Consider the following 20,788-nt stretch of genomic DNA (forward strand, 5'->3'; position numbering starts at 1 on the left):
CCCTTAAAAGATCAATTTCCCCTGATATATACATTGCCATTTTCCTCTTTATCCCCTGGTCCATGATTCTCTTCAGTATTCTCGTTATTTTTCTGTTTGACAGTGACTCGATATTGTAAGGAGAAATTAGAATTCGATCGCCCTTGAGACAAAAACAACATTAGGATTGGCTATCATCTTGATTGAGACATTAATTTTGACTGTTGCGCATTTTCTCCCATTATATTTAAGTATTACATAGCTTCAAAAACTTCGTGAGCCTCCAAGGTTTGAATTCTATTAGGTGGTAAAATACATTGGAAATTAAACAGAAAAAAGTCAAAAGGGGGGGGGGGGGGGGAGGGTGAATAAACAAAAACGATAAAAAAGAACAAAAAATTGTTGAAAGGAATTTGTATCAGAACATAGTATGTCTTTGGCATGTGTTTGTCCAACTGATATTCCTTGGAAGGCAGATTGCGCATGAGATGGTTTTCGTCAGAGGACTGTAATTTTTAAAGAACTGAACTGGTCGTTACTAATGAGGTTGTCATAAAGCCAGACAGTGACGTTCACATTTGTTTGTTGATTGTCACCGTCATCATAACGATTGTCACTGCATTTCACTGCATTTCAAGTTCTCGTCTGCGAGCCACACAGTTTTAGTGTCGACCGGGTACAGGAGACATCAGAAATTTGAACATAGACCAGCCAACTGAGCCAATAGTTTCTGCGGAGCCCACCCAATCATCACTGTTTCCATGGGTTGGGGGTGATCGCTTGAAAAATTTGTCTTGGCGGACGACGTACAAGTCGTTATCCGGCATGAAGAAGAGAAACTGAAAATCCTCCCAGCCCCCTGTGCCAATTTGTGAAGGGGTTACTAACCAGCAGTTAGCTGGATCCGTGGGAGGAGAACGCCGATACAGGTTTCCTTTAATGACTCCGTACAAGGTGCCTATTGGATCGAAGAAGAGGAATTTGAAGATTGACCACCCGTCGGATCCCACAAGTGATGCTATACCAAGCCATTTAGGGTCAGTCCCTGGGAATCCAGGCGGGAGCCTCTTATAAAACTTACTTTTGTAAACACCATACAGTATACCGTCAGGATCAAAGAAAAGGAACTGGAAGCACCTCCGTCCCACATTTCCGATAAGGGTGGCTTGGTTGATCCACTCTCTAGCCGAGGAGCCTTGAGGAGACGGCCCCTTGTAGAACTTGTCATTCATAACACATATCAGGTACCGTCTGGATGGAAGAATAGATGTTCGAAGTCGTTCCAGCCATCTGTTCCGATTTCTTTAGCTGTTCCAAGCCAGTCGGGGCTGGCACATTGTGGTGAAGTCCTCACGTAGAATTTGCCATCATGGTTCACGACACCAAAGAGTTCAAGACATGCCATGATACTACAAAAAAATAATAATAAAAATAAAAAAAACCAGACCAGTTCATCATTTTTATTGATTACCTTGTAGGTAATTTAACCTTGGTTTAACGTCTTGGGGCCTGTTTACAAGGAGGGTTACCCTAGCAAGCGGGTTAGCCCTAGCTGGAGGGCAAACGAAATTCGGGTTTACAAGCAAAATTTCACAGGTAGGGTAACCCTACAACCCGGGACAACTTAATGCAAGGAGTCTGGAAACAATTAGAAAGTTAACTCGGGTTGGCAGGTTAACCCTACCTGGAGTATTTACAGGGGTAAAAGTTGACGCGCCTGCTAGGGTAACCCTAGCACGCAGATAGGGTAACCCGCCTACCCGGGTAACCCTAGCTGCCTTGTAAACACGATGAAGAAAAAAGAGGGAATGTGTGAGTGCTAGGGTAACCCGCTTGGCAGGGTAACCCTCTTGCTAGGGTAACCCTCTCCTCGTAAACAGTCCTTTACTATCCTTTGCACATTATGCTCGCCAAAAGTCCAGATTTTGTTGTTTTTTAATAGGGAGACTTAGACAGGTGTGACACATTTACCTGCAATCGTTTCAGTTCGTATTATTTTTTCTCTAAATTAATACAAGCCACTTAACTCCAGGTGGTGGGTTTGCATGTTTTACCTTGCTTTGTGTTACACTTGAGTGATGTAGAGCTCTTTTATCTTCTCTTGTGCTGCATGAATTATTAACGTAATTTTGAACATGACTTAGATTTATGAAGACCGAAGTTTGACTTGGCACCAATAACAACTCGAACAGAATTTGCAAGGTGTGACAACCTATACAGAAGTAAACACGACACGAAGGACCGAACCAATATAACTGTACTAGTCACAATTAAGCTCCAAATACAGTGTAACGGTTTTTCCTAATCACTAGGATAAAGATACAGTGGAACCCCGTTATTCCGGTCAACAACGGGCCACAAAAGTCTGGCCGTATTGACGGGGTGGCCATATTAAAGAGTTCTTTAAATAAGAAAATGACTGACTGAGCTTTTTTTCGGGCTTGAATAAAATGGCCGTAATAACGTGACCGTATTCACGGGGTGGTCGTAAGGCGGGGTTCCACTCAACCTCGTTCCCAGGGTCTTTTCCCAAGCCAAGGAAAAGACCCTGGGAACGAGCTGAGGTTGGGTTCCACTGTACAATCCTTTTGTAAGTCTAGGTAATACCGCTGAACCAGTGGTATACCGTCGGCAACTAAGCGTGATCAAGCGAGCGAACGGTTGAGTAATGTTGGTATGAACAGATGAAACACTTTAGAATCAGTGGGTCTTTCTCTCTCATTTCGAATTTCCACCGCCACAATAGTCTGTAGAATTCAGCTCTGTAATCCGACCACTCTGCCTTATAGTACAGTACAAATAGATACAAGGAAAAAGTGGCCTTCTTGCTCGAGATACGATTAAATCTGCTAAAATTGAAAAATGTGAGATATATTGCGTTGGTGAAAAGTGTTAATTCAAGCTTCCAAGGACGATATGTATTCTTGACAACTATGAGGTGTGCTTTTAAATTTCGGTCTAAGCCGAAACAATTCAAGGAGTTGTGGCAAGTCTCTAGTCGAATCTTAACAGTTAAAGGTGTTGTGACATTTGACAATTCTGTGAAGTAATTGTGACAAGCATTATTCGAGTCTTGGCTCTAATGCACAAACCTCTTAAGTCATCGTCTTAATTTTGCATATTCTGTTCTGCGATGAGCATGGCGCTTACACTGATAAACGCGAAATATGGTGACGCTATTTACTTACATCTGTCTAATTCGGCTGAAACCTTGTCATGAAATTTTAATAATGAATGGCTCCATCTTATAACGTAATAGCGAAGCGTTTAGTAAGAATACCTGTGGATAATTAAAAGGTATTTTCGAAGGGAAATAGCAAATTCTGCTGCATCCAAAAATATACCTCTTCAAAACTCATGAGCAAACGCCACTTGCCTCGGGTTATAGTACTTAGGCCGTTCCAAAGCTAGGTAACACGCTCTCCCAAGATAACAAGATGTATCCAATAGCTTCCACTGGAAAACAGCTGTGGGCAAGAGCCTAAGTGGCCGCGCTAAAGCCTACGGGATTATTTTGGGGACCCCAATAATCAATTCAAATAAGATTTTGATCAGACAATTGCTTTTATGAGTGTTGATATTGACAGAGCTGCTTGAAGTCATATAAACTGCAAGTGCTAATTCCTTTTAAACGATATTATTTCTGGCATAGTCTTAATTCTGCTCCCACTACAATTTCTTCAACTGACAAATCTTAATTTAAATTCAGATAATGGTCACATGCTTCATCTGGCATTTCGAGTGTTGGTATTCCTAACTTGCAGAATAGGCCGTGGCTATAGTGAGAGCTAGCGCGGAGTGCAAGAAATGAGGCAACCAAGACTTGGATGGTGCTTAGTAGGGAGGTCATCTACTGGGTACGTTCCAGATCTATGTGTTCATTACAACCTTACTCGAAAGACGAGTATAAAGGAAAGATCTCAAAAGTGTTCGTCATTCCCCTTTTATTTCTTGGTATTAACTCGTACAAAGAAAGAAACCCATAAACCATTTACTGATCTAGTGACCATTACAGTTACGTTTGACAGTCTATATTTTAATCCGATGTGTGTTCCCATCTACTGCCTGCACTGTTGCAGAGGCGACATCAGGTATTTGAACACAGACCAGCCACCTGTGCCAATCATCTTCGCGGAGCGCAACCAGTTATCACCTCTATGGGTTGGGACTGATCGTTTGTAGAACCTGCCACTGTGAACGCCGTACAAGTCACCATCAGCCATGAAGAAAAGGAACTGAAAACGATTCCAGCCGCCAGTGCCAATGAGTGTGGCTGATCGTAGCCAGTTGTCACTCGCAAATTTGGGAGGAGCCCTCTTGAGAAACTTGCCGTTTTCCACGCCGTATAAGATTCCCCGTGGGTCGAAGAAGAGAAACTGAAAGACCGACCATCGACCTGACCCCACCAGTGTGGCGGATCTAATCCAGTTGTCACGACGGGAAGTTGGTGGGAACCTTTTGTACAACTTATTTCCATAAACGCCATACAGCACTCCCTTAGGATCAAAGAAGAGGAACTTGAAGGCGTTCCAACCACTTCCAATCTGGGTGGCTTTTTTGATCCAGTCTGCGGCCCAGGAGCCCTGACGAGGTGGCCCCTTGTAGAACTTGCCATTCCAAACACCATATAAGGTACCATCTGGGTGGAAGAACAGGAATTGGAAGTCATTCCAACCCGCTGTCCCTATTACTCTGGCTGATCCAAGCCAATTGTCTTTGGCATATTGGGGAGGAGTTCTCGCGTAGAGTTTACCATTTGTCACTCCAAACAGCAGATTCTTGCAAGCTGGGGAGCTGGAACAAAGGAGACAAGACGAAATGATTTAATCATTTTAATGCTGCATGTAGATGTGAAAATCTGCTGCTTCATTAAGGAAACACCCACTAATTCCCTAATTTGCTTGCCAACCCTCTCGGCTTAGTGCAATGTATACAGATTTTGATGGTATCCGTTGAAACACTGGAAGTATCATTAACAATATAGGCTTTTTAAGATGCCAAACTTGTTTAAACACTGTAGAGCTTGGTTTGTTTCATGTAAATAGTGTTTTGATAGTTTAATCATGTGGTATTGTACGCATCCAAAACCTTTTGAAACATCGGTTCGAATATAACCCAAGTATTGTTTGAAACGCAAAAAGATGACATTAAATAAGCATGGCCGGGTACGTGTAAAAAAAACTCGATAGCAAAAAGATATGAACTCGGAGATTCAAAAGTTTACCAAAATTTTGACATCCTGTCTCGAAATTAAATTTGAAGAGTTCCTCCAAAATACTTGTTCTACTCTACCCCGTAGAATATTTTAATCCTATATCTTTGGATATTTGGTGGCATCTGGCGATATAATAGAGGAATCTGAAAGAAAACGTTCGATAATCATCCGGACCCTTTTAAGAAACGCGTTTCCTATAACTTTCTTCAGTCCTTTAATTCTGATACCTACCAGCTAATGGCTCCAAAAACACTCAGCAAAAGGCACAGATGCAACTTGACGTCCATGATTAACCTAGGAAATAAATTTATACTTATTTAGTCGAATAAATTACCGGTTGTTGATAATTAAAACATGCATATGCACTATCTTTGTACTTTGTGATCTCTACATCGGGAGTTAATTCCAGGAGATTTATCGGAAATATTTTCTGACGACTCTATAACATTTTAATAATACTTTTGGGTCATATTGTTGAAACTCCAGAATCTTTGAAGTTCCTCTTGCAAACTATGCCGGATATTGTCGGATTATTTTAAGTGACTTGCTAGCAAAAATGCACTTTCTTTAAACTATTTAGACTAGTCAGATTTCGTAGCCATAATGCTGTAAAGAAATCCTAAACAAGATAGAAGATAAATTTGTACCCAAGTCACCTAGTCAGCATTAGAACAACTTGATTTACACAACAAAAGCGGTGAGGTCTGTATGAAAACAAGGTCACCTCCCGCCTCGCTGCCATTCAAAGGCCAGGTCACCGAGCAGACAACTCTAAAATGGTCTATTGGCAGTCAATAACTCAATATTGATATTTTTCATTCCCATTTCGCTTTGTCCACCTCGTTTACCTTGAATACATCAAGTTCCACAGTCTTGGTAACGGCAATTGTTTTCAAAGGAATTCCAAAGGTAGAAAAGGTGTGAAATTTCCATATATGTTCGTTTAGACGCGGTAAAAGGGGACTGATTTTATTTTTACTTTCTGCGTGATTCTTTGAAAATTCCTCGAGAATTGGAAGCGCTTGGTGTTATAATAGTCTATACTGACAAATATTCGCCAAATAAGCGAATCACTTTGTAGGAAAAGACATTTCGTCGCAAGAATGTAACTCTGTAATGTTTAATAACCATTTAAGAGCGTTTCATCAGTTTTGCAAATCACAAGGTGAGGCTCAACGACTTTGAGACTTAAATACTTCCTGCGTTTCCCGAAAAAGCGTGTCCTCAACGGCTTTCTATCTGACCAAAAATTTTGAGGACGAAACTCATTTTCGAAAATTGTGAATGGCCTGGAGGCTGTCTTCTTTTTAGGAAATATGAGAAACCGTTTCTAGTTCTGTACATTTAACCAGAAAATGCTGTTTCATTTTCTAATGAGAATGTTTTGAATTTCAAACTAAAATTGTAGGAAAGAGCCTCATGTTAGAGTTGATAACCACTGCACAATTGGACATTATAGCATGCGAGAAAAACATTCAGAAAGTGATACGTATAGGTCTCTTTGTAATTATAAGGAGTTGCCAAGAGATGACTCGATCTTCTCAGTTCCGAACGCTTCGGGAACCCAAGACTCCGAGGAAGAGAAGTTAAAGCGCCTGTAACATATCAAGGCAAAGAAAACCTGGCTAAACTCAGACAACCTATTTATCACCGAAACTGCACCACTCTACCGGTAATTGTTCATTTAAAAAAAAAGCATTTCCTTGTGAAAACATGTGCCTTGTACTCAGAAAAAAATAGTAAAAAGCCTGCAACATGCCAAGTTCGCCATGTATAGAGAGTTTAAAACTTAGTTCGTGAACGGCGGTGTCAATAACGCAGTAACATTGCAATCCTTGATCTTTCTACCTACCTGTGATATTCGTGAAGAAAATGGGCACTGTACTGTTTGAAAATCTGCAGAAAAGAAATACATGCAAATAAGCAGTCAGTTTTTCGATTGTAGTTTCAATTTTAGTTGAAGGAGAAAATTTGAAACGTGAAAGTTCTTAGCGTATCCCACCTGTTTTACTCTGGAAAACAGACTGTCTAAATTACAGTGAAAACGGCGATTAAAACCAGTTGTGGGTGTGGATGGTCAAAATTGTCGCCTTTCCATTGGTGCGTTGATGACATTTCTAATTATTATTTAGCTGCATTCAAATGGTGAAATGTGTTCTACTTATTAAACTGCGTGGGATATTGTTATTTCTCAGGTAGACATAGAGCCGGTTTCAAGCTGTTTTAATACTGAAATAAATAACCTGCCTTCAGCCTGTGATCATCGGGGAGGCAAGGTATGATCGCATCTTAGAAAATAGAGGACAAACTAGATTTCCTCAACCAAGTTTTTGCGAAATGACAACTTACGATAATGAGGGTAGTGCATCATTGAACAACACAACATGAACCACGGTTACGAAGAAGCATTTGACACGCTAAAATAAAGCGGCGGCTGCACAAATACGGGTCCCGTACAGCAATCTCGCAGTTGTCCACTTGTTTTCGCCCGAAAACATGTACCTTCGTGTGTCGCTTGTATTTTAAAACCAGTTTCAAAACCGTTGGTTTATGCACTGCAAACGGACGACAACGCAAGCAAAGACATAATTCGGCCAAAAAAAACTGTGACTCCCGCTGTTACTAATATGTCTAATATTTGGTCATACAGATCTTTTCCTCGCGATCCTTAGGAGTTTGTTTAACTTTACCTTCTTATGTTACGCGAACAATTACTAGTAGATATTTTTTGTGGGTTATTTTATGGACAAAAACCTTGACGCATGCCTATAAAAAAACAAAGCACAATATTTTTTCTGAGAGCAAAATATAGGAAAGGTACGCCGAGATCACACAATAGTAAGCTAGAATTTAACTTCGGAACTGCCTGCGCCTTTCGGAATGATTACGCCCATCAAATTGTGTACCGTTTTTTAAACAAACTACTTGACGCTCTTTTGCAAAAATGTAGGTTTAGTAAAATAGTAGCAGTGGTTAAAAAGTATCGAGTTTGGGAAATATGCTGAGAACTCGATCTTTGTTATAGCAAAAGAAATCGATCTTTGCGTTTTCTTTGTTTTCATGATTGACAGCATTCAAAGGATAGCACTTGTTCTTCAAGATGTTTAGTCTAGGTTTTATAAGCGAAAACTCTTTCACAGCCTTCACAATGGCAACTGGTTTACCGCAGAAATGTAAACCCGTCAAGATCTCTAAAATGTGTTTGTATTGATTTCGTTCTATCAGTGCGTTCTTTCGCAATATCCTACGTTAGTCAGTGTCGCTCTTAATAATTTGTTAACGTTTTGTTTAGTGAGATTGGGTTATTGTAATTTCTCAGCCAGTCATGGTGACAATTAAATCCCCAATGTCATCTCAGTTTTTATTTTGTTTTATTTTTGACAAATTTCATTTAATGGCAAAATAATTTATTTCACTGAGATATAATAATAATATTATTATCGAAATAAAGAAAGAAAATAAAGAAATATCCTTTGTTTGCCCTCGTTTTGTGTACAAACGACAAAGACATGTAAAGTAGGGCCAAGCAATTAGATATTGGAAGTAAATAATTTAATGAATCGCAACACGATTAAAAGCCGCAACTGGCAAGAGGCAAACCACTGTACTCGTGTTTTGTTTTGTTTTTAATGTTTTGTTTTTAACAGAAATGCTCAGTAATTCATTTCAATTATAATGAACCGTTGATAAAAAAAATGTTGCCAGTCCCAGCCTGTAAACCTATCACTAAAGATAAATAAACCAAGAAATTATTCCTGCTAACGAAGTGCAAATCAGCCGCCCTTCGAGAAGTGACCATATTAGCTAGACGGAGAAGAGAAGGAGGAACAGACGTTTTTCGCGAGTGGAAGTCGTAGCGAATGAGCTAATTTCATGGGATAAAAGAAATGAGAGCTTTTCTTCTTGTACAAGCGCCGTTTCCCTCCAACTACTAAGGTCATCTTAATTCATAGACGAAAGAAACAACTCACCAAAACAGAGAGGATCTAAATGCGCCAATCAACACTGTTAAAAACCAACCAATCACAGCGAAGCATTGAGCTCCAGGTGAGGCGTAACCAGGCGACTTAGTCGAAACTCAAAAGCCTCGGCGCCGCTCTCAACCTAGATGAGACGTCATATTTTATTTCCGCGAGGACTGAAATAAAATTTATTTCCGCGAGGAAATTCTCGAGTGAAATTCAACTCGTCCTAACCAATCCCCGCTGCGCCGGTTGCAGCCGCGGTGGCTTAGTCAGAACCAGCGTATGTAAATTGTTTGTTTTTCTTGCAGCAGGTCAGTAAAATTTTTTTCATTTCCTGGTTGGAGCCAGAGTCGTTTAACAGGTAGTACTGGTTCTTTTTTCGGTCTGTGGGTAACGAAAGCTGTTACTGAGTTCTACGGTCTTGAAATAAAATAAAATAGCGTTCGTTTTGGACTTAGACGGGCTGATATGGAGCTGTGGCGACGTTGACTTTTACGTGCATAGGTTTGTCTCTGAATAACCCAGGGGTTATTTTTGAGTTCTAGAGTCTTGAAACTAAATTGCAAAAAGCTTGCCTTTGCGTTTGAACGGCTCAGTAAAGATTACGATAAGCGTTGGTCCAGGTCATTGTATTCCTACACAGTAAAATTGACGTTGCCGTTTCGTTTTTGTTTTTTCAGTCTAGTGCAAGATCATGGTGTTCGGTCGTTCTCTTTTCCTGAACAGGACCGCGATCTTGCTGAAACAATTCCTAGCTGTCATAGCTCTTTAAAAGCGAGGAAACATGTTTCCAGAAACATATTTTTACTTTCTGCGTGATTCTTTGAAAATTCCTCGAGAATTGGAAGCGCTTGGTGTTATAATAGTCTATACTGACAAATATTCGCCAAATAAGCGAATCACTTTGTAGGAAAAGACATTTCGTCGCAAGAATGTAACTCTGTAATGTTTAATAACCATTTAAGAGCGTTTCTTCAGTTTCGCAAATCACAAGGTGAGGCTCAACGACTTTGAGACTTAAATACTTCCTGCGTTTCCCGAAAAAGCGTGTCCTCAACGGCTTTCTATCTGACCAAAAATTTTGAGGACGAAACTCATTTTCGAAAATTGTGAATGGCCTGGAGGCTGTCTTCTTTTTAGGAAATATGAGAAACCGTTTCTAGTTCTGTACATTTAACCAGAAAATGCTGTTTCATTTTCTAATGAGAATGTTTTGAATTTCAAAATTAAATTGTAGGAAAGAGCCTCATGTTAGAGTTGATAACCACTGCACAATTGGACATTATAGCATGCGAGAAAAACATTCAGAAAGTGATACGTATAGGTCTCTTTGTAATTATAAGGAGTTGCCAAGAGATGACTCGATCTTCTCAGTTCCGAACGCTTCGGGAACCCAAGACTCCGAGGAGGAGAAGTTAAAGCGCCTGTAACATATCAAGGCAAAGAAAACCTGGCTAAACTCAGACAACCTATTTATCACCGAAACTGCACCACTCTACCGGTAATTGTTCATTTAAAAAAAAAGCATTTCCTTGTGAAAACATGTGCCTTGTACTCAGAAAAAAATAGTAAAAAGCCTGCAACATGCCAAGTTCGCCATGTATAGAGAGTTTAAAACTTAGTTCGTGAACGGCGGTGTCAATAACGCAGTAACATTGCAATCCTTGATCTTTCTACCTACCTGTGATATTCGTGAAGAAAATGGGCACTGTACTGTTTGAAAATCTGTAGAAAAGGAATACATGCAAATAAGCAGTCAGTTTTTCGATTGTAGTTTCAATTTTAGTTGAAGGAGAAAATTTGAAACGTGAAAGTTCTTAGCGTATCCCACCTGTTTTACTCTGGAAAACAGACTGTCTAAATTACAGTGAAAACGGCGATTAAAACCAGTTGTGGGTGTGGATGGTCAAAATTGTCGCCTTTCCATTGGTGCGTTGATGACATTTCTAATTATTATTTAGCTGCATTCAAATGGTGAAATGTGTTCTACTTATTAAACTGCGTGGGATATTGTTATTTCTCAGGTAGACATAGAGCCGGTTTCAAGCTGTTTTAATACTGAAATAAATAACCTGCCTTCAGCCTGTGATCATCGGGGAGGCAAGGTATGATGGCATCTTAGAAAATAGAGGACAAACTAGATTTCCTCAACCAAGTTTTTGCGAAATGACAACTTACGATAATGAGGGTAGTACATCATTGAACAACACAACATGAACCACGGTTACGAAGAAGCATTTGACACGCTAAAATAAAGCGGCGGCTGCACAAGTACGGGTCACGTGCTGCAATCTCGCAGTTGTCCACCTGTTTTCGCCCGAAAACATGTACCTTCGTGTGTCGCTTGTATTTTAAAACCAGTTTCAAAACCGTTGGTTTATGCACTGCAAACGGACGACAACGCAAGCAAAGACATAATTCGGCAAAAAAAACTGTGACTCCCGCTGTAACTAATATGTCTAATATTTGGTCATACAGATCTTTTCCTCGCGATCCTTAGGAGGTTGTTTAACCTTACCTTCTTATGTTACGCGAACAATTACTAGTAGATATTTTTTGTGGGTTATTTTATGGACAAAACCCTTGACGCATGCCTATAAAAAAACAAAGCACAATATTTTTTCTGAGAGCAAAATATAGGAAAGGTACGCCGAGATCACACAATAGTAAGCTAGAATTTAACTTCGGAACTGCCTGCGCCTTTCGGAATGATTACGCCCATCAAATTGTGTACCGTTTTTTAAACAAACTACTTGACGCTCTTTTGCAAACATGTAGGTTTAGTAAAATAGTAGCAGTGGTTAAAAAGTATCGAGTTTGGGAAATATGCTGAGAACTCGATCTTTGTTATAGCAAAAGAAATCGATCTTTGCGTTTTCTTTGTTTTCATGATTGACAGCATTCAAAGGATAGCACTTGTTCTTCAAGATGTTTAGTCTAGGTTTTATAAGCGAAAACTCTTTCACAGCCTTCACAATGGCAACTGGTTTACCGCAGAAATGTAAACCCGTCAAGATCTCTAAAATGTGTTTGTATTGATTTCGTTCTATCAGTGCGTTCTTTCGCAATATCCTACGTTAGTCAGTGTCGCTCTTAATAATTTGTTAACGTTTTGTTTAGTGAGATTGGGTTATTGTAATTTCTCAGCCAGTCATGGTGACAATTAAATCCCCAATGTCATCTCAGTTTTTATTTTGTTTTATTTTTGACAAATTTCATTTAATGGCAAAATAATTTATTTCACTGAGATATAATAATAATATTATTATCGAAATAAAGAAAGAAAATAAAGAAATATCCTTTGTTTGCCCTCGTTTTGTGTACAAACGACAAAGACATGTAAAGTAGGGCCAAGCAATTAGATATTGGAAGTAAATAATTTAATGAATCGCAACACGATTAAAAGCCGCAACTGGCAAGAGGCAAACCACTGTACTCGTGTTTTGTTTTGTTTTTAATGTTTTGTTTTTAACAGAAATGCTCAGTAATTCATTTCAATTGTAATGAACTGTTGATAAAAAAAAATGTTGCCAGTCCCAGCCTGTAAACCTATCACAAAAGATAAATAAACCAAGAAATTATTCCTGCTAACGAAGTGCAAATCAGCCGCCCTTCGAGAAGTGACCATATTAGCTAGACGGAGAAGAGAAGGAGGAACAGACGTTTTTCGCGAGTGGAAGTCGTAGCGAATGAGCTAATTTCATGGGATAAAAGAAATGAGAGCTTTTCTTCTTGTACAAGCGCCGTTTCCCTCCAACTACTAGGGTCATCTTAATTCATAGAAGGAAGAAACAACTCACCAAACCAGAGAGGATCTAAATGCGCCAATCAACACTGTTAAAAACCAACCAATCACAGCGAAGCATTGAGCTCTAGGTGAGGCGTAACCAGGCGACTTAGTCGAAACTCAAAAGCCTCGGCGCCGCTCTCAACCTAGATGAGACGTCATATTTTATTTCCGCGAGGACTGAAATAAAATTTATTTCCGCGAGGAAATTCTCGAGTGAAATTCAACTCGTTCTAACCAATCCCCGCTGCGCCGGTTGCAGCCGCGGTGGCTTAGTCAGAACCAGCGTATGTAAATTGTTTGTTTTTCTTGCAGCAGGTCAGTCAAATTTTTTTCATTTCCTGGTTGGGGCCAGAGTAGTTTAACAGATAGTACTGGTTCTTTTTTCGGTCTGTGGGTAACGAAAGCTGTTACTGAGTTCTACGGTCTTGAAATTAAACAGCCTTTCAATTAGAGCGGATGGATAAAGATTTCGACGAGCTTGTTTGTCTAGGTTATTGTATTCTTGCTCAGTAAAATAGCGTTCGTTTTGGACTTAGACGGGCTGATATGGAGCTGTGGCGACGTTGACTTTTACGTGCATAGGTTTGTCTCTGAATAACCCAGGGGTTATTTTTGAGTTCTAGAGTCTTGAAACTAAATTGCAAAAAGCTTGCCTTTGCGTTTGAACGGCTCAGTAAAGATTACGATAAGCGTTGGTCCAGGTCATTGTATTCCTACACAGTAAAATTGACGTTGCCGTTTCGTTTTTGTTTTTTCAGTCTAGTGCAAGATCATGGTGTTCGGTCGTTCTCTTTTCCTGAACAGGACCGCGATCTTGCTGAAACAATTCCTAGCTGTCATAGCTCTTTAAAAGCGAGGAAACATGTTTCCAGAAACATATTTTTACTTTCTGCGTGATTCTTTGAAAATTCCTCGAGAATTGGAAGCGCTTGGTGTTATAATAGTCTATACTGACAAATATTCGCCAAATAAGCGAATCACTTTGTAGGAAAAGACATTTCGTCGCAAGAATGTAACTCTGTAATGTTTAATAACCATTTAAGAGCGTTTCATCAGTTTTGCAAATCACAAGGTGAGGCTCAACGACTTTGAGACTTAAATACTTCCTGCGTTTCCCGAAAAAGCGTGTCCTCAACGGCATTCTATCTGACCAAAAATTTTGAGGACGAAATTCATTTTCGAAAATTGTGAATGGCCTGGAGGCTGTCTTCTTTTTAGGAAATATGAGAAACCGTTTCTAGTTCTGTACATTTAACCAGAAAATGCTGTTTCATTTGCTAATGAGAATGTTTTGAATTTCAAACTAAAATTGTAGGAAAGAGCCTCATGTTAGAGTTGATAACCACTGCACAATTGGACATTATAGCATGCGAGAAAAACATTCAGAAAGTGATACGTATAGGTCTCTTTGTAATTATTAGGAGTTGCCAAGAGATGACTCGATCTTCTCAGTTCCGAACGCTTCGGGAACCCAAGACTCCGAGGAGGAGAAGTTAAAGCGCCGTGACATATCAAGGCAAAGAAAACCTGGCTAAACTCAGACAACCTATTTATCACCGAAACTGCATGCACTCTCCCGGTAATTGCTCATTTAAAAAAAAAAGCATTTCCTTGTGAAAACATGTGCCTTGTACTCAGAAAAAATTAGTAAAAAGCCTGCAACATGCCAAGTTCGCCATGAATAGAGAGTTTAAAACTTAGTTCGTGAACGGCGGTGTCAATAACGCAGTAACATTGCAATCCTTTATTTTTCTACCTACCCGTGATATTCGTGAAGAAAATGGGCACTGTACTGTTTGAAAATCTGCAGAAAAGGAATACATGCAAATAAGCAGTCAGTTTTTCGATTGTAGTTTCAATTTTAGTTGAAGGAGAAAATTTGAAACGGGAAAGTTCTTAGCGTATCCTACAAGTTTTACTCTGGAAAACAGACTGTCTAAATTACAGTGAAAACGGCGATTAAAACCAGTTGTGGGTGCGGATGGCCAAAATTGTCGTCTTTCCATTGGTTTTTTGATGACATTTCTCGTTATTGTTTGGCTGCATTCAAATGGTGAAATGTGCTCTACTTATTAAACTTTTTGGGGTTTCTATTAGTTGTTGACAGTTCGACCTTTGCTCCCGCAGTGGATAAGCCAAACACTCTTTCATAGCCTTGGTAATGACCATTGCTTTGTAAGAATTCAAAAGCCGACACGATCTTCAAAAGGCGCTTACATCTATTTCCTGATAACAGTTCTTTCTTTCCTGATATTCTGCGTTTGTCATAATTAAATTAACATTCGAAGTAACAGTAACAGTGTCGTTCTTTAAAAATTCTTAATGCTGTGATTAAAGAGATTGTTACCCCGGCAACAAATGTTTAGGTATTGTTATTTCTCAGGTAGACATAGGGCCGGTTTCGAGCTGTTTTAATACTAAAATAAATAACCTGCCTTCAAGCTGTGATCATCGGGGAGGCAAGGTATGATCGCATCTTAGAAAATAGAGGACAAACTAGATTTCCTCAACCAAGTTTTTGCGAAATGACAACTTACGATAATGAGGATAGTACATCATTGAACAACGCAACATGAGCCACAGTTACGAAGAAGCATTTGACAATTTTCCCGCTAAAATTTAATTAAAGCGGCGGCTGCACAAATACGGGTCACGTACTGCAATCTCGCGGTTGTCCACTTGTTTGCGCCCGAAAACATGTACCTTCGTGTGTCGCTTGTATTTTAAAACCAGTTTCAAAACCGTTGGCTTATGCACTGCAAACGGACGACAACGCAAGCAAAGACATAATTCGGCCAAAAAAAACTGTGACTCCCACTGTAACTAATATGTCTAATATTTGGTCATACAGATCTTTTCCTCGCGATCCTTAGGAGGTTGTTTAACTTTACCTTCGTATGTTACGCGAACAATTACTAGTAGATATTTTTTATGGGTTATTTTATGGACAAAACCCTTGACGCATGCCTATAAAAAAACAAAGCACAATATTTTTTCTGAGAGCAAAATATAGGAAAGGTACGCCGAGATCACACAATAGTAAGCTAGAATTTAACTTCGGAACTGCCTGCGCCTTTCGGAATGATTACGCCCAGCAAATTTTGTGTACCGTTTTTGAACAAACTACCTAACGCTCTTTGGTAAATATGTAGGTTTAGTAAAATAGTAGCAGTGGTTAAAAAGTATCGAGTTTGGTAAATATGCTGAGAACTCGATCTTTGTTATGGCCAAAGAAATCGATCCTTGCCTTTTCTTGTTTTGGGTGATTGATATTATTGATAGGGTAACTCTTGTTCTTTGAGATTTCTAGTCTAGGTTTTATATGCGAAAACATTGTGACGATTAAAAGCCCAATGTCATCTCAGTTTTTTGTTGTTTGTTTTTTTGGACAAATTTCATTTAATGGCAAAACAATTTATTTCAGATACTATCTAAATAAAGAAAGAAAATAAAGAAATATCCTTTGTTTGCCCTCGGTTTGTGTACAAACGAAAAAGACATGTAAAGTGGGATCGAGCAATTAGATATCGAGAGCAAATAATTTAATGAATCGTAACACGATTGAAAACACAACTGGCAAGAGGCAAACCACTCGTGTTTTGTTTTGTTTTTAACAGAAATGTTCAGTAATTCATTTCAATTGTAATGAACCGCTGATAAAAAAAAATGTTGCCAGTCCCTGTAAACCTATCACAAAAGATAAACAAACCAAGAAATTATTCCTCCTAGCGAAGTGCAAATCAGTCGCCCTTCGAGAAGTGACCATATTAGTGGGGGTGGGGGGGGGGGTGGGGGGGGAGGGACAGGCGGGTGAGAACCTCCCGCCTCCCGTACCCTGCTCTCCCGCTTCCCGTACCTATATCTCCCGCCTCCCGCCCTTTTGCGTGCTGCTCCCGTTCCCTGTAAATTGGCAGTCAAAACACATCCTAGTCATTTAGCTTCGCAATTCTTAAGCATTTCCTTTGTTTTTAAATAATTTAACAAGATTACCACTGCCATATGTTTATATTCAATGAAGTTTTGACCTACTTGTTTATCTTCTTTGAGTTTCACCATTTCAGTCCATTTCCATCGGCTCTTCAGATCTGTTTCTGAAATCCGTTTTCAGTGACGACAGTCTCAAAAGTTAATTCTAAGTTGTCTCGTGTTCTGATAAAGTATACGCATTTCCAGTAACCAGTCCGGCGTTTATTGGGATCAGACAATTAAATCATGGAAGTAGGTAGTCTCACCTTTTTGCAATTTGACAGCTTACGCGACACGTGCACTCATGCCGCTTGATATTTCGTGACTTATGACGTAACCACTGTAAACGGCTTTACTATTTCACCGGACGTAAGCCTGTTTTTCAGCCCAAGCGCAAATTTTCGTTTGCTTTTTTGCTCAGAAGTCTCAGAAGTGACTGAGAAGACGTTTAATGCAAGTCAAATGTATTTTGGGTTCTTGTTTTTGAAAGTATTCTAAGGCATTGTTGAATTAAAAAAATTAGCGTTTCGCATTTCTCTCCCGCTTCCCGCCCTCTTAGAACTCCCGCTTCCCGCCCTTTCCTCTCCCGCCTCCCGTACCCCTCCCGCCCCCTATTCTCCCGGGCTCCCGCCCCCCTGTCCCCCCCCCCCCCCGCCCCATATTAGCTAGACGGAGAAAAGAAGGAGGAACAGGCGTTTTTCGCGAGTGGAAGTCGTAGCGAATGAGCTAATTTCATGGGATAAAAGAAATGAGAACTTTTGTTCTTGTACAAGCGCCATTTCCCTCCAACCATTAGGTTCTTCTTAATTCATAGAAGGAAGAAACAACTCACCGAAACAGAGAGGATCCAAATGCGCTAATTACAGCTGTTAAAAACCAACCAATTACAGCGGTGAGGTGAGGTGAGGTGAGGCGTAACCAGGCGACTTCCTCGCCTGGCTGCAGTATGTAGTCGAAACTCAGTAGCCTCGATTTCCGCCGCTCTCAGCCTAGATGAGACGTCATATTTTACTTCCGCGAGAACTGAAATAAAATTTATTTGCGCGAAGAAATTCTCGAGTAAAATTCAACTCGCCCTCACCAATCTGCGCTGCGCCGGTTGCAGCCGCGGTGGCTTGGTCAGAATCAGCGTATCAAAAACAAACAATTTAAAATTGTTTGTTTTTCTTGCCGCAGATCAATAAAATTTTGGTGATTTTCTGGTTGGGGCCCGAGTAGTTTAACAGGCAGTACTGGTCTTTCATTCGGTCTGTGGATAACGAAAGCTGTTACTGAGTACTACGGTCTTGAAATTAAACAACCTTTCAGTTAGAGCGGATCGGTAAAGATTTCGACGAGCTTGTTTGTCTAGGTTATTGTATTCTTGCCTGGTAAAAGAGCGGTCGTTTTGGACTTAGACAGGCTGCTATGGAGCTGTGGCGACGTTGATTTTTACGTACATAGGTTTGACTCTGAATAACGCAGGGGTTATTTTTGAGTTTTAGAGTCTTGAAACTAAAAGAGCTTGCCTTTCTTGCAAAGAGCTTGCCTTTCCGTTTGAACGGCTCAGTAAAGATTACGACAGGCGTGCTGGCCTAAAGGTCATTGTATTCTTACCCAGTAAAATTGAGGTGCCAATTGACGGTGCCGTTTCGTTTTTGTTTTTCCGGTCGATTGCAAGATCATGGTGTTCGGCCGTTCTATTTTCTGTTCCTAAACAGGACCGCGATCGCGCTGAAACAATTCCTGGCTGGCATGGCTCTTTAAAGTGGTATGGTACCCTAAAATGGACGAAAAAGTTTGTTTAAATATGGTGAAGAAAGATCAATTGCGTGCTGTTGCACTCAAGAAGAGAAATTACATTTTGAAAGTTTTACTCAAAATGGTTGCTATGGAAACCAGCCACAGCCTTCTGAGGTAGTGATTTACAGTATTGACGCCAACACTTCCTGCTCTTTTACAAAACAAGATTTGACTGTCAAATAAGCATGTCGTGTAAGTTTCTGTAAACATTGTTTCCAGCGTCAATTTTTGTTTTCAAAAACAAAATATGTTTCTGCTACTCTGCAGAAACATTCTTTGTTCCCGTCCGGCATTGAACGTTTCGCGGTTTTGCCACGACCGGCAACATTCGTTACTTGGCAACCATCGCTCGCTCGTTCCCAGGTAAAAGCTAATCCGCAGTTGGGAACAAATGACTGGAAATAAGGCGTTCAATTTTTTTTTTTTTTTTTTTTTTTTTTTCATGCAGTGTACATTTTAATCAGATTTAATTACAGAATAGAGAAGTCGAGTGAAAATAAAACAATATATCTTTAAATTACTGTATAAATCGGAACGTAACGTAATGTGAAAAAGCAGCAGGGAGAAGTCCAAGAACTGTGAACTGTACAGGTTTTTTAAAGAGAACAATGTCGGGCTTCTGGGTTTTACATTTTCAAAGTTCATGCATCAAGTTTAAGTGGAACAATACATTTCTTAATTTCGTATAAACCACACAGCTGCTTCAAAGTAAATTTAACGTTTTGGACTACGGTTCACTGTCTGTTTTGGCTTGTCACGTATTGACAGACATGGTTCGAGTTATCGAGGGTAAAATTATAAAGAAAGTCACCTGAAGGGAAACGAAAATTGCTTCGAGTTAGCGGGAGGTTCGAGTTATCGAGGGTTCGAGTTACCTGGGGTAAAATTACAGTAAATATATGACGGAAATCCAGGGAAAATCGATTTTGGTTTCGAGTTAGCGGGAGGTTCGAGTTATCGAGGGTTCGAGTTACCTAGGGTAAAATTACAGTAAATATATGACGGAAATCCAGGGAAAATCGATTTTGGTTTCGAGTTAGCGCGAGGTTCGAGTTAGCGAGGGCTCGAGTTATCGGGTAAAGTCTGCATGCGAGCCAAGTGGCCCATCAGGCCGGAGCTTATCCCGGTTTCCATAGCATGAAGCGACTAGGAGTATTTCTACTCCCCCCTGGATGGGATGCTAGTCCATCGCAGGGTTACCCCCAGCATTAAGTTCGCCAGTAACCATTTATATACCTGGGTGGAGAGGGGCACTGTGAGAGTAAAGTGTCTTGCCCAAGAACACAACACAATGTCCCCGGCCAGGGCTCGAACCCGGACCGCTCGATCCGGAGACGAGCGCACTAACCATGAGGCCACCGCACCACCCACAGGAGTTATCGGGAGTCGACTGTATTTCTACGAGTATTGTGAGTCTGCTGACAAATCTTAAAAAAATTGGGTGTTTGGAAAAAAAAAAGATTACGTTGTGTGATAAGGATCGCTGAAGGTCTGTTGGTAGTTGTTTTACGACAGTTATGAAGATTGGTAGAGTTTGCTTTATTAGTAATCTGTTGTACATATATTTGGGCTTTTATATGAGCACAGCTGTTTGGCTGTTTGTAAATAGTTGCTCAACCTGTGACTTTTCACGTGCTGTTGAAACAACAAATCAAGCCGTTGCAACTAATTCAAAATTGCGACTGAAAAGTTTGATACTATCTGTCCCGTTAGGTTGAGCCAACCACCACTCTACAACAAGAGAAATTCAGTGTGAGTTGTGACTCGGTCAGCCAAAAGATTTTCACAACAAAGGTAAGAATTTTCTTTAGAAATCCTCTTTCAGTGAGAGAGTTTCCAACCTAACCATCCGTTAGGCTATGACTTCTATGGGCTAACGGGCTTAGTTACAAGCTAGAAATCAGCGAATTGACTCTAGTAATTTCAATTGTATTGCAGTACAATCTTGCCCTTGCCACGAATTGCCACATTAATTAAGATTAGCGCTTGTCTGGCTTTGTAGCTCAGTCCCTTGTGCGTTTGAATCCCAACCCTGCCAAAAGAATCAGCTTTCTTTCTTCTTGTGGTCTATTTTTTCTTCGCTGGGGCTAA

General features: G+C 40.1%; 1 protein-coding gene and 1 pseudogene across 2 annotated transcripts; both read right to left on the reverse strand.

The window, feature by feature from the left end:
- Positions 1-641: 641 nt before the first annotated feature.
- LOC110040809 (uncharacterized) lies at positions 642-1,384 on the reverse strand (annotated as a pseudogene).
- A 2,522-nt stretch (positions 1,385-3,906) lies between these two features.
- Positions 3,907-10,903, reverse strand: LOC110040822 (uncharacterized). 2 transcript variants are annotated; one of them, XM_089280283.1, is made up of 4 exons: positions 10,841-10,903; positions 7,047-7,090; positions 5,426-5,488; positions 3,907-4,773 (listed from the first exon to the last, which is right to left on the reverse strand). In XM_089280283.1, the coding sequence occupies exons 1-4, from the start codon at positions 10,901-10,903 to the stop codon at positions 4,038-4,040; spliced, it is 906 nt and encodes a 301-aa protein (XP_089136409.1). In that variant the 3' UTR covers positions 3,907-4,037. The 2 variants fall into 2 exon arrangements, with proteins under 2 accessions (XP_089136409.1, XP_020601753.1); XM_020746094.2 differs by lacking the exons at positions 7,047-7,090; positions 10,841-10,903 and adding an exon at positions 6,043-6,098.
- Between the last annotated feature and the right edge of the window lie 9,885 nt (positions 10,904-20,788).

The sequence above is a fragment of the Orbicella faveolata genome, unplaced genomic scaffold, assembly GCF_042242905.1.
Source record: "Orbicella faveolata isolate gen_17 unplaced genomic scaffold, um_ofav_v1 contig_47, whole genome shotgun sequence".
NCBI lineage: Eukaryota > Metazoa > Cnidaria > Anthozoa > Scleractinia > Merulinidae > Orbicella > Orbicella faveolata.